We start from the raw sequence: 13862 nt of genomic DNA on the forward strand, positions 1-13862 counted from the left end.
TGATCTGAAATACATATGCACAAAACTACAAAATATGAATTGTGTGTAATTTGGTGATCACTAATGCTTTTATATTTGCATTTAAAACTGGTATTGTACAATATAAAGGTGAACAGCAAAAGTCATAATTAAAATTTTAATTTTTGTTTAAATGACAAAGAACAAAAACGCAATGATGAGTCATGAGAGAGCCTATGGTAGGAGATAAATAGATTTTATATTTTAATACTTTTAACACTATGTTTTTCCTGCATTTTGAACAAAGGGCCGCACATTTTCATTTTGTACTAGTCCTGCAGATCATGTAGCTGGTACTGCCTATGTGTATTTCTCTAAATATTTACTTCTTTAGGGCGGCCCAGGTGGCTCAGCAGTTTAGCGCCACCATCAGCTCAGGGTGTGATCCTGGAGATGTGGGATCAAGTCCCACATCAGGCTCCCTGCATGGAGTGTGCTTCTCCCTTGCCTGTGTCTCTGCCTCTCTCTCTGTGTCTCTCATGAATAAATAAATAAAATCTTAATAAATAAATATTTACTCCTTTAGACCAAAGAAGTAAATTAGTACTACTTATTGGTACTACTTTGTAACCTAAAGTAAACAGACCACAGATAGAACTTGAGACAGACACCTAAGGGAAAGAGCAAAGAATGATTTAAGCATGATCCCAGATTACATACTATGGATCAACCTAAATCAAGCACAGATAACAGTCAGTTCAAGAGAATAACACACACAGTAGAGATCCAGGACACAGATGAGATCGGTAGATCTTTGGCAATGATTACAGTGAAAACTATGAGAGCATTAGAGAGTTATAACCTATATAAAACACTTTTTTTCAATTTTATCTATTTATTCATGAGAGACACAAAGAGAGAAGCAGCTTCTATCCAGGGAGCCCGATGCAGGACTCAATCCCAAGTCTCTAGAATCACATTCAGCCGCTCAACCACTGAGCCACCCAGGCTGCCCTGTAGAATGCTTTCAAAAGGCATCTTCATTTGACCTCACAACTCATCCAGATTGCAACTCTTAGATCATCAAACTCTTCCTAAAGCTTCCTCCACATTGTAGATGCTTCTCGTGCACACAGGCCTAGAGCTCTTTGCACAGGAAGGTCAAGACTTGCTCCAGCACCTGAATCTGCTCCTTTTTTTTTTTTTTTAATTTTATTTATTTATGATAGTCACACAGAGAGAGAGAGAGAGAGGCAGAGACATAGGCAGAGGGAGAAGCAGGCTCCATGCACCGGGAGCCCGACGTGGGATTCGATCCGGGGTTTCCAGGATCGCGCCCTGGGCCAAAGGTAGGCGCCAAACCACTGCGCCACCCAGGGATCCCTGAATCTGCTCCTTAATGTGTATCTTGAACCTCAGCCACTAACAGCGACGTTCCTGGAGTTCGCTCAGAGATTTCTGGGGCCTAGACATTCGTCTGCTGCTCACGTTAATACCTAAAGCACTGTCTGAAGCGCTGATGAATAGATTTATTCCACTGCTGCCAGAACTGTTGCACCCTAGAGCTCCGCTAGACGCTCCCCGTCCCCTCCGCGTGCCGGCGTGGCCCCTCCTGGCGCCGAGTCCTTCCGGGATTCTTCCCCTCCGCCGCGGGAGACTGGCGGCCGGAAGAGGCGCAGGCCGGACAGCGTTCGCGGTTGCACGTCCGCCGGCGGCCGGGAGACTGCCATCTTCTCCAGGCCCCGTGGGACTCGAGACGTCAGCGCCGCGCCCGGGACCCCCAGCGGGCGAGGCAAGGTGGGGAGAGTCGTTGGATGCGCGCCTCCCGGGACCCCGCCTCCTGCGGCCTGTCCAGGCCCGGCGGCTTGCGGACGGACTGCCAGACCCGCCTGAGTCGGGCTGCCGTTCGCTCCCGTGACCGGGTGACCGGGTGACCGGGTGACGACGGGACGGGTGGCCGCGCCGCCGTGAGTCTCATTCCTTGGAGGACGTGAACTGCTGTGAGTCTCCGTGAGCGACCCCGAAGCAGGCTTTCTGCGAGCGCACCGCGGTCCGCCAACCTGATCCGGCCGGGGCGGCGGCGGGGTGTGCGGGGAGCGCCGGGGGGCACAGAGAACCACGGGCTCTGGGCCCAGACACGCGGCAGGGCTCCGAGGCCGCGGCCAGATGACCGGGTGGCAGCGAGGACCGCAGCCCGGACTAGGCCACACCCGCGGGAGCTCAGAACAATCTAGAGAGAAGGGTTAGTTCACCGATTTTCATCCCGCCCGTGTCGTTGTGCTGTGGTCACGTAGGATGGCAACGCGAGTGGAAGCCGAGGGAGCCGTGTAGGGACTTGGGGAAATTTTCTTTAATTCAAAACTATTTTGGGGTGCCTGGGTGGCTCAGCCGTTGAAGCATCTGCTCAGGTCGTGATCCCAGAGTCCAGGGATTGAGTCCCACAACGGGCTTCCTGCTGGTGGTGGTGGTGGGGGGGGCCCTGCTTCTCTCCCTCTGCCGCTCCCCGTGCTTGTGCTCTCTCACTATCAAACAAAACCTTAAAATTTTTCAAATAAAATAAATTTTAACTTCCTTCAAAATAGTATGTTAAAAAAGGTAAGATTTTTACAGAGGGGGAAATAGAGGTTTAGAGAGGTTAAGCCACTACTCGTAAGAGAACACGGTGGGATTTAAGCCCAGGTCTTCTGGAATCCATAGCACAGGTCCTTTACCATGGCCCACCATACTGATGAGTTGGTAGTCCACATCTACTGAAGCCAAAAGGCTCTGCTTAAGTCTGCTATTAGAGGGAAGATTGAAACCATCGACACCCAAACAGCCTACTGTCTACCTAGGTTAAGGTGATCCTACTATTCATTTGTCTATACTGGATGTGACGCTACTCTTCCACTATCTTTATCAACATGACATTACTATTCCAGGAAATTTTTGCTCTAGGAGATAAAGTTGCAAATATTTGTATTTGCTTCAAAAATTACCCCTCAACACAAAATTACCCCTCAAAAAATCCACCTGAATGAATATCAGACTCCCAACCTTTAATGGATAGGATCCAGACTTTTTGAAACCCTCAACTGAAAACACCTTGTTGTGTCTGTCAGTTCTAAACTATTGGGTCCCGATCCTTGCCCAATCCGTATCCTGCTTTAAAAGATCTGCCTTAAACCCCTGAAACCTCATTAATCTGAGTTTGCCTTTCTCCCTGGGAGAGTATCTGAGACTCTGTCAAGGTAGTGCTAGCATGCATAAGAATAAATTCAGCTTGGCTTCATCAGTGGATTGTTTCGGTTTTATTTTTAGAAAGCAGGGATCTGACAATATTCTCAGTATCATGAAAAATGCCCTTTCCTGCCAACATTCCTTCTACTTGGAAAAAGGTTGGAATTACATTAAACATTTTTAAATATCTTTAATTTTGGGTCAAGACTTCTTGCTCTTTGAAACAAACATTAGGGCAGCCCCGGGGGCTCTGGTTTAGCACCGCGTTCAGCCCAGGGACTGATCGTGGAGTCCCACGCCAGGCTCCCTGCATGGAGCCTGCTTCTCCCTCTGTGTCTCTGCCTCTCTCTGTGTGTGTCTCATGAATAAATAAAATCTTAAAAAAAAACAAAAAAACAGAAACATTAGATTTAGTTCAAGTATTTAATCAGCCTGTGTGTGTATCTCTCTCTCTCTTTTTAGCTGTGGTTTTTGTAACCTTAGGAGTGTACCCTGAAAGATAACAATTGCTCTCCTCTTCTCTGACCGTTGGAGCTGGCATGGCTCCTGAAGAGCCAGAGGGGCATATCAGAGGAAACAACAAAAAATGTCCTGCCAAGGTTCCGGGATCTGGCTCACAGTGGAGCAGCCCAAACAACCAGGAGCTCTTCCACCAGCGCTTCCAACAGTTCTGCTACAAGGAGACTCCTGGACCCCGTGAGGCACTAAGCCAGCTCTGGATGTTCTGTTGTAAGTGGTTAAGGCCTGAGATCCACACCAAGGAGCAGATGTTGGACTTGCTGGTGTTGGAGCAGTTCCTGACCATCCTGCCCAAGGAGCTCCAGGCCTGGGTGTGGGAGCAGCACCCTGAGAGTGGGGAAGAGGTTGTGGCCGTGCTGGAGGACCTGGAGAAGGAATTGGATGAACCAGGCCAGAAGGTAGAGAGCGCCTGTGTTCAATGAGGGGATGGTTGGGAGTGGGCATCCAGGCTGATCCTTTGTGGGCTCTCAGGATCATGTATACTGTGGGCAGTTCAGATGCCCAGATGAGCCTGCTTGTTCTCAGGTTTCAACCCAGGCCTGTACAGAGGAAGTGCTTTCTGAGACATCAGTGCCTCTGGATCCAGCTAAGGAAGCAACATTTCTCCAGCCTCAACCCATGGAGATCCAACTGAAGGGTATATCTCAGGACCCTCAACACCAACAGGATTGGGGTTAGTGTTGACACTTGGATCATATGGCTCCCCTGGAGACCTCAGGGTCATTTATCATTTAGCAAATATATATTTAATACTTACTATGTGCCAGACACCACACAAGGCATCGGGTATAGTGAACAAAGCATATATGAGCCTTGTTTTCCTGGAGCTTACAATAGTCTGGAGACAGAGACATTAAATAAATACACAGAAAAATGTACCATAACAGATTGTTTATGGGGGAAGAAGGTAGACAGATAAGGCCTTTTTGAGGAAGCAACATGAGAGGAAAGTCCTAAAATTGGCCAGTAAAAATTAGCCAGGTGAGTTGTAGAGGGAAAAGCAATGCATCTAAGAGCATGTGCAAAAACAGGTGGGAAAGAAATGGGTTTGAAAGAAGGCTGATGTGGGCAGCCCTGGTGGCGCGGCGGTTTGGCGCTGCCTGCAGCCTTGGGTGTGATCCTGGAGACTCGGGATCAAGTCCCACATTGGGCTCCCTGCATGGAACCTGCTTCTCCCTCTCCCTGTGTCTCTGCCTCTCTCTCTCTCTGTGCCTATGAATAAATAAATAAAATCTTTAAAAAAAAGAAAAGAAAAGAAAGAAAGAAGGCTGATGTGACCGGAGCACAGAGAGGGGGGCAGAAGAGCAGAGGTGGCAGGGTCCAAAACACAAGGGCTTTGTGTGTCCAGGTAAGAAGTCAGTACATCTTTAACTTTCACTGTATATAAGACCTATCTCTGGGTTCTGTGAGAACCCCTGCCCTAGGAAATGTTTAGTAAAGGTGAGTGATGAAGTCCAAGCAGAGAAATGATGCAGAAACATACGGATCGTGGTTGGAAAATGTGGTTGGGTCAGTTTGGCTGAGAAAGCTTTTATTCTTCCCACTTGGCTGTCTTTTGGTTTTTGAGCAGGAACTAACATGTGCCATGTAAGTTGATGTAAGCTGGATTGGAGACTACTTTGAAGACTTGGTGTAGCTCCAAGTCGACATTATAAGGGCCAAAAGTTGGACAGTTTTGAATGGTGTTGGAGAGGAAGGGAAGGATGAAGAGAACTAGATCACTTGTCCTAAAGCCCTAGAAAGTACTGGAAAGATGACAGAGTTGCTCTTTCTGACTCCCCTCCTGGCTTAAACAAGGGATCCAGAGTTCAGAGTTGGAATATTCTTTTCATCTGTTGGGTGTAACAGATGCCCACTCTTCTCAAGAGAAAATGAAGAATGTCACCGTTAGAAACAGTGTCACCTAGGGCACCTGAGTAGCTTGGTTGGGCATCTGACTCTTGATCCCAATTGGGGTCCTGATCTCAGGGTCATGATTTCAGGCCCCATATTAGACTCCATGCTGGTGTGGAGCCTACTTCTTTAAAAAAGAGTGTCATCTTAACAATATGAGTTATACTTTTGTTGTTGTTGTCTTCTTTGTTATGCTGAGGGAGGACTTTTAATGGCTGCAGGATACTTCTTTTAAGTACAAGTGTGTCTGGTTATCCTACTATCACTTGGAAATTCATGTTTCCCAAATGTAGGTGTTTGACATGCAGGGTTTTCTTAAAGAACTGAAGCTTGCTGTTTGAAGGTCAGAACTTTATTGTATTAGCCAGTTAATGGGCATCTTATTGATAAGTATAACAAATTCTTGTAGCACACTGAACACAAGTCTATCCTTTTCCTGAAGATGTAAGTTGATCATGATTAATCACTCTGATCTGCAGTTCACTGCTGCTCTTGGAGACTTTTAGGTAGGAGGGACTATCAGCTTATGTCCTAAAATGACACTAGCTCTCATGCTAGCAAATGGCAGATACGGCATTTAAATAATTTTGTCTTCATCGCCTATGTTCTTAACTCTGTAGTAAAGATGGGAGATAAAAATGAGGAACGTGGAAAGTTATGGGAAATAAAACTGGAAAAGTAGGCAGGGACATTTTTAACCTTCATTGTGCCTTCATTACTCATCTGGATGACTTTAAAAATCGATCAGTGCCTAGGCCATCCCTTGGAAATTGGGTTTCATTTGGACTGGGGTGAGGACCAAACATGGGCTTTTTTTTTTTTTTTTTTTTTTTTTTTAACTCTGAGTGATTCATATGCGTAACTATTGAGGGTCAAAAACCCAGTGGATCATGAAGGGCTTGTATATTAAACATATGAGTTTAGATTTCATTCAGTGGAGAAATTAAAGATAGATATTCAGAACTGTAAGTTCTTGGGCAGTTTTAAAATTTGGTAATTTATAAGTATGATTAGGTACCATCTACAAATGGCATGTGAAGTCAGAATAAATTTTAGGACAAACAATACAAAACTGCATGCTTCAGTATAACCATTGTAGAAATTGGGTATAGTGTGGGCTATCTGATCATTGTAGCTCCTAGAAAATAAATGTTTGCCATGACCTGAATTCTAAGTTCCACCAAGGAGCATAGTTTCTTGAATAAACCTCCTCTTTAAGTCTCTGTAAAGAGGTCCAGTAGCAACAAAGTCAATATTGGTATACATCTATTAAACCATTTTTGGGAACCTCCCTTGGAATTCATTAAAATTGAGAGCACAGTGACTTGAAACTTTATTTTGTTAAATGAAGGCAGTATCAGAAGATTTTATTTTTATTTTTTTTTATTTCTTTTTTTTTTAATTTTTTTTATTTATTTATGATAGTCACAGAGAGAGAGAGAGAGAGAGAGAGGCAGAGACACAGGCAGAGGGAGAAGCAGGCTCCATGCACCGGGAGCCCGATGTGGGATTCTATCCCGGGTCTCCAGGATCGAGCCCTGGGCCAAAGGCAGGCGCCAAACCGCTGCGCCACCCAGGGATCCCTAGAAGATTTTAAATTCCATTATTTTCATGGGCTTTTTAAAATTCTCTTATAACTAGGAAAAATTAATGAATGGAAATTCTCCTCTAGGGAACTAGACTCTATTAACGCTATAAATTCTAGATTATAGTTGGTCATTCATAGAAACCAGTTTCTTTATAAAAATGTGAAATCAATTTTTTTCTTTCATAGTAAGTTTAATAAATTTCCAGACATACTTTGTCAGTTACTAAAGCATCATTCTTTAGTCCAACACCTTTCCTCTAGATTTCACTCTAATTGGAGTTCATATTTTTAATGATTATCTTAGGTTCTTTGGATGTACACTTAGTCTTTGCATGTCTGAAAATACTTACATTGCCCTCCTCTTTTTTTTTTTTTTAATATATTAAGTAGGCTCCATGCCCAATGCAGGGCTTGAACTCACGACCCTGAGATCAGGAGTTGCTTGCTGTACCAACTGAGTCAGCCAGGAACACCTTTCTTCCCTTTGTAATCACGGTTTAGCTAGAGTAAATTTCAGATTGACCTTTTTTTCCCTCAGCATTCTGAAAGTATTGCTGGTACTACTACTTCCAGTAGCTAGTCCTCTAGATTCTGTTGTGTGCCCTTAAAAGATCACTACCAGGGGATCCCTGGGTGGCTCAGTGGTTTAGCTCCTGCCTTTGGCCCAGGGCGCAATCCTGGAGTCCCAGGATCAAGTCCCACGTCAGGCTCCTGGCATGGAGCCTGCTTCTCCCTCCTCCTCTGCCTCTCTGTCTCTCTCTCTCTCTGTCTATCATAAATAAATAAATAAATAAATAAGTAAGTAAGTAAGTCAGTCAGTCAGTCAGTCAGTCAGTCAGTCACTACCGGGGCACCTGGGTGGCTCAGTCGGTTAAGCCGCACCTGGGTGGCTCAGTCGGTTAAGCCTCTGCCTTCAGCTTAGGTCATGATTCCGGGGTCCTGGGATTGAGCCCCACATTGGGCTCCCTACTCAGCAGGGAGTCTGCTTCTCCCTTCTGCCTCTTCTGCTGCCCTCACTCCTGCTCTCTCAAGTAAATAAATAAAATCTTTAACAAATGGCTACTACAGTTTCCAAATACCATTTTTGTTTTTTTAGGGATTCCATCTTTTCTCATTAGTAGCATTTATATTTACTCTTAGCCTTTATGATCCTAAGTTTTACTAAAAAGTGTATCCTGATAGGGTTTTATTTTTACTCATCTTGGTTGGTTCATATATGCCCTGTTGCAAAGAACCCATGTTTTTTCTTCAGCCCTAGAAAATTCTCAGCTATTGGTTCTTTGCATAATGTTTTTTTTTTTTTTTTTATTACTTATGTTTTTTTCTTCTGGGACTCCCAGAATATACTGGTTAGAATCTATTTATAAATCTATTCATTTCATGTAAGTACTTTTTCATATCCTTTGTCTCTGTCTCTGTGGTACATCCCAGTAGAGTCCTGTTACCTTCCAGTTTATTCTGTCTCCAGTTTATCCACTTCTAAAATTTCCATTCAGGGGATGCCTGGGTGGCTCAGTGGTTGAGCACCTGCCTTTGGCTCAGGGCGTGATCCTGGAGTCCCGAGATTGAGTCCCACATCAGGCTCCTTGCATGGAGCCTGCTTCTCCCTCTGCCTGTGTCTCTGCCTCTCTCTCTCTGTGTCTCTCATGAATAAATAAGTAAAATCTTTAAAAAAATAAAATAAAATTTGTCTATTCAGTTTTTATATCATCCTGTTTCATTTTTAGTGGTTTTATTTCATAATTGCTTTTGTGCTATGGATACTATGTCATTACTTAACCTTTTTTAGATATCTTTAATCTTTCCAGGCTTTTTTTTTTTTTTTTTTTTTTGAAGATTTATTTATTTTAGAGAGAGAGAGAGCTCATGAGAGTGAGCAGGGGAGAGGCAGAGGTAGAGGGAGAGAAGTAGGCCCCATGTTCAGTGTGGAGCCCATGCAGGACTCAATCTCACAACCCTGAGATCATGACCTGAGCCGAAATCACGAGTTGGAGGCTTAACTCGCTGAGCCACCCAGGCACCCTCTTTCCACGCTTTTTCATGAGGGTAATTTCATCTGGATTGAATTCATGTTCCAAGTGGTGATTTTGCTAACCATCTTCCTTAGCATTCTGCTCAAGTGTTTTGAAATTTTCATCTCTGGGCTCATTTTGAGTTCTTTCTGATCTGTTTTATATTCTTCCCTTCCTTGCTGAGCAGCTCTGTGGTTACCTCTGCCCGCCCCCACTCCCAGAACCAGGGCTCCAGTGATAACACACAGACCATCAATGTCACCACAAGCTTCTCAGTGGCCTGACAGGCTCCTTGGTCACAGAGCTGTCCACATGCTTGCGGGTGTGCACCCAGACTCTGGCATCAGCAGTTAGCTGGTACCAGTCCCCCATCTTCCTGTGAGCCACCGTCTCCATCCATCTCTGGAGCGTAGCAGGACCACAACTTCAACTATAGCTGCCATTCTGTGTTTTTATTTCCGTTCTGGCCCACAGAGATGACTGTCTTATTCTTTTAGCACAGACATATTATAGATTAATTTTTACTTTTATCACTCCATGTATTTGGGGCTAGAATATGAATTCACTGTGCCATCCTGACTAGAAGTACACCATCTTTCCCAACCTTTTAAAAAAATATTTTATTTATTAAGTAATCTTTATACTCAACGTGGGTCTCAAACTCATGACCTCAAGATCAAGAGTAGTGTGCTCCACTGACGGAGCCAGCCAGGCACCCCTTCCCCAACCTTTTTTAGTCTTTTAGAAATTGTGTTTCTATGCTATATTTTTCAATAATCCGTAAATTTTCTTCTCATGCTGATAGGAATTTTAGTTCTATTACATGTACAATAATGTTTTGGATCACATCTGCAGTGCATTTTATATTTGCTAATGGCTCTAAACGACTTCTTTTTTTCCGTTTTTATATTAGATTTTATGATTTTACTTATTTAGAAAGAGTGAGAGAGAGCATGCATGTGCACCCAAGTAGGGGAAGGAGCAGAGGGAGGGGGAGAGAAAATCCCAAGCAGACTCTCCACTGTGCATGGAGTCCCCACACAAGGCTTGATCTCATGGCACTGAGATCAAGATCTGAGCCAAAATCAAGAGTTGGACATGTACCCAACTGAGCCACCCAGACCTCCCTAAAAGACTATATTCTTGCATAAATGTATACTTTGTGTGATTTTCCTTTGAATTCTGCACACAAGTGTATCTGAGGTAGCAGTAACATGAAGTTTTAAAGTGCCCCAAAACTTTAAGATAACCTTACATAGCCAGTAACAGAACTTTTTCACCAGCGTGGCAAGGTGGTCTGGTGAGGAAGGAGACCTGGGAAACGGCTCCTCTCACTCTGGGCAGCACTGCTTCTCAGCTCCACTTTCATATAATGGGAGCCCTGACACCCAGGGGTCTGTCACTTTCCTCAGGAGGGGTGCCTTTGGCTTTGTACCTCGTCCACACTCAGTGAGCTCACATCTGCTGTTGGGCCATGGCTCCTTCCCCTCTCTCCTCCCAGAGTGGCCTTAAGGTGACTGGTTTGGGCACAGTCAGCCAGTGTGTCTGACAAACGCTACCTCCTGGTCTTCAGCTGTCTCCATACTGGTCTTTCCTTGCCACCCCCATAACCCCCAATTAACGTCTCTTAACCACACAAAGCATATTGCTTTTCCCTGCATTTTTCTTACATGGTTACAAATCCTGCCCTTTACTCTGAGTCCTAAAATGGAATTACTTCAGGGAGAATACGTCTTGACAGTCTCACTTTTTTTCAGAAACTGTTGACCATTGAGGAAGTGGCCACATCAGCCACCCTGGAGGAGTGGAGGTATTGGGAACCCTGCTCAGAGGCACCTCTGTAGGAGCAACAAGCAGGGAAACTATGGGAACATGCTTTCTTTGGCTAAGGACAGCCAGGAGTCTGGGTCTATTAAAACCCCTCCTCTGTGTTCATGAACATCTGCCTGGGAAATATCAAGTGTAGCTTCAGGCTTGACAGATGCCCAGGTTCTCCTTTGCAAGAAGAGCAGTGTCTTTGGGGCCGAATCTGTTTCTATCTCTCCTACATAATAATATCTTTCTGCGCCCCATGTGATTAGACTCTGACCTCCTTGGTCTGCATATTTGGAAATAGGGCACTTTCTGTACTCCCCCCCTGTTTCAGTACTCCCAGAGGCCTTCAGAGCCACCTGTACAGAGCTGCTCCACAGCTCCACATCAGCACTGACCCCCATGGCTTCCCTTCTCCTCCCTATGCTGCTCTGTCCTTGCCCTTGGAACCTGCTCTCATCTCAGATCATTTTTTCTGTTGTTGACTTACTCCTCCCTGACTTGTCTCCACTCTGCCCAAGTCATGGCCTTCCAGTCCAGACACTGCTAGTGCTCTCCTCCCTTGTCACTCCCATTTTCTTCCTCAAATGTTGTAAAACTATTTTGTTGGTATAGTTAATCTGTGTACTTCTAGTTTGATTTTGTTCCTATATATTTCAGTGAATTTCAGTGACATTTGGAATCTCTCCTTTTGTTTCAGATGATGTGATTAGAATTGAGAAAGGAGAATTGATTCAAAAGCATGAGCTTACTAGAGAGATGGAGTCTCCAAAAAAGTCATCTGGCCAAATCAATGGAGAGGTCCCTGCATGTGGAGACATTCAAGAACATGAAGGATGGACAAAAGATATCAGAGACACACTTCAACTGAGAGAAGATATAAGTGTGATGAATATGGGAGAAGATTCACTCAAAACTCAAGCCTCATCAGACATAAAAGAATCCACACTGGAGAAAGACCCTATTCGTGTAATGTGTGTGGCAAAACTTTCATCCAGAGCTCACAACTTATTGACCATCAGAGAATACATAACCGATTAAAACCCTATCAGTGTGATAAGTGTGGAAAAGCCTTTTATTACATACAGTTCACACCTTGTTCAGCATCAGAAGACTCACACTGGAGAAAAACCTTTCCAATGCATTGAGTGTGGGAAAGCTTTTCACTACAGTTCAGGCCTTGTTCGACACCAAAGGACCCACACTGGAGAGAAGCCCTACCAGTGCAATGACTGTGGGAAGGCATTCTGTCTAAGCTCACATCTCATACAGCATCAGAGAGTCCACACTGGGGAGAAGCCATACCAGTGCAGTGAGTGTGGGAAAAGCTTCAGCCAGAGCTCAGGCCTCTTCCATCACCAGAGAATCCACAGTGGGGAGAAACCCTATGGGTGTGAGAAGTGTGGGAAGGCCTTCAGCCACAGCTCAGCTCTGGTGGGACACCAGCAAATCCACAGTGGAGAGAGGCGTCATGGGTGTGACGTGTGCAGGAAAGCTTTCAACTACAGTTCGCATCTTCTGGGCCACCGAAGAATCCACACTGGAGAGAAGCCCTATGAGTGTGATGGATGTGGGAAAGCTTTCCGGTGGAGTTCACACCTCATTGTACACCAGGGAATCCACACTGGGGAGAAGTCCTGATGATGCCACTGCAGTTTGCACAGTCATTTGAAAATACTTCTGGAAGCTGAAATAGATGATCACCTGACAGCTTACTAACAAGCACACCGTTCAAGAAACTGCAGTGATCCGTGAGATATGTACTGGGAGGTTGTAGAGATGGCTGCTGTTTTTTCTCCCCGTTTTCTTTGGAGTTGAGTGATGATCTTGTCTGAAGTGTGAATTTAGACTTAATATCTCATCTACATTTTTAAAAATCCTGAATTTTAGGTTAACTTGATAAAAGACACCAGCCTATCAGTTACCTACACTAAAAACACTGTGAATACAAAAAACACTCCATAATTTGGGATGAACGATTTGTGTAGATGGGAAGGTTCAGTAGGGTGGAGCAAGAGGATAGATTACACACATTCCAGTGACTTTTCATATCTTCCACCAGAGTTGGCAAAACAGGCCAGTGGGCTGTATGTGGCCTGCATGGGCATTTTTCCCATGTGGTATTTTGTTTTCAATAATATATAAAATTATTGCAATTTTTTTAAGCTTTTTTTTTAAGGTTTATTTATTTGGGGTGGGGGGAGGGGCAGAGGGAGAGAGAGTCCCAAGCAGACTCTATACTGAGCCATGGAGCCCAATGCAGGGCTCAATCTCACGACCCTGAGATCAGGACCTGAGCCAAAATCAGGAACTGGACCTCCAACTGACTGTACCACCCAGGTGCCCCAATTATTTCAGCTTTTTAAAAATCTGGGGATTTCACATAAAATATGACTTTCCAGATTCTCTTACAAAAATGCACGACATGGCAACATAGATGCCACATTTCCCACAAGGAAAGAATTGACTGTAACAGATCATCACCACTGTATTTTTAGACATGGTCCACTGCCACACTGCCTCCGGTGGGGTCTCCTGCCCCTCCCTAAGGGCTTCTCCAGGGTCTGGGGATTCCAGGCCACCTTGCCACCAAGAGTTCTTCCTTAGTTTTACACACCAGCCCCCAATAAGATTCTCTCTGAAGAAAGAGCTTTCTGATAACAGTTTGAAGATTTCGATTAAAAAAATTTTAAAGTGTGTACTTGGGCACCTAAAGGTAGAGGAATGTCACTTTAAAATTTTCTTAGATAGAATGTAGAGGTAATTATTGAAAGTCAACTCTAATGGCTTTGAATCAAACCCACGGAAGCTAGTTCTTTGGGTGAGATGAAAATAACAAACGTGGCAGGGGTCGACAGGAA

General features: G+C 44.5%; 1 protein-coding gene across 1 annotated transcript; it reads left to right on the forward strand.

The window, feature by feature from the left end:
• Window positions 1–1640: 1640 nt before the first annotated feature.
• LOC112674401 (zinc finger protein 501-like) lies at window positions 1641–13166 on the forward strand. Its single transcript, XM_025470886.3, is given in 6 exon segments — window positions 1641–2200; window positions 3640–4094; window positions 4222–4369; window positions 11702–11844; window positions 11847–12077; window positions 12079–13166. Coding segments are annotated over 5 exon segments (1464 nt in total). The 5' UTR covers window positions 1641–2200; window positions 3640–3716; the 3' UTR covers window positions 12643–13166.
• Window positions 13167–13862: the final 696 nt, after the last annotated feature.

This window comes from Canis lupus, chromosome 35 (genome assembly GCF_003254725.2).
Source record: "Canis lupus dingo isolate Sandy chromosome 35, ASM325472v2, whole genome shotgun sequence".
In the NCBI taxonomy this organism is placed as follows: domain Eukaryota; kingdom Metazoa; phylum Chordata; class Mammalia; order Carnivora; family Canidae; genus Canis; species Canis lupus.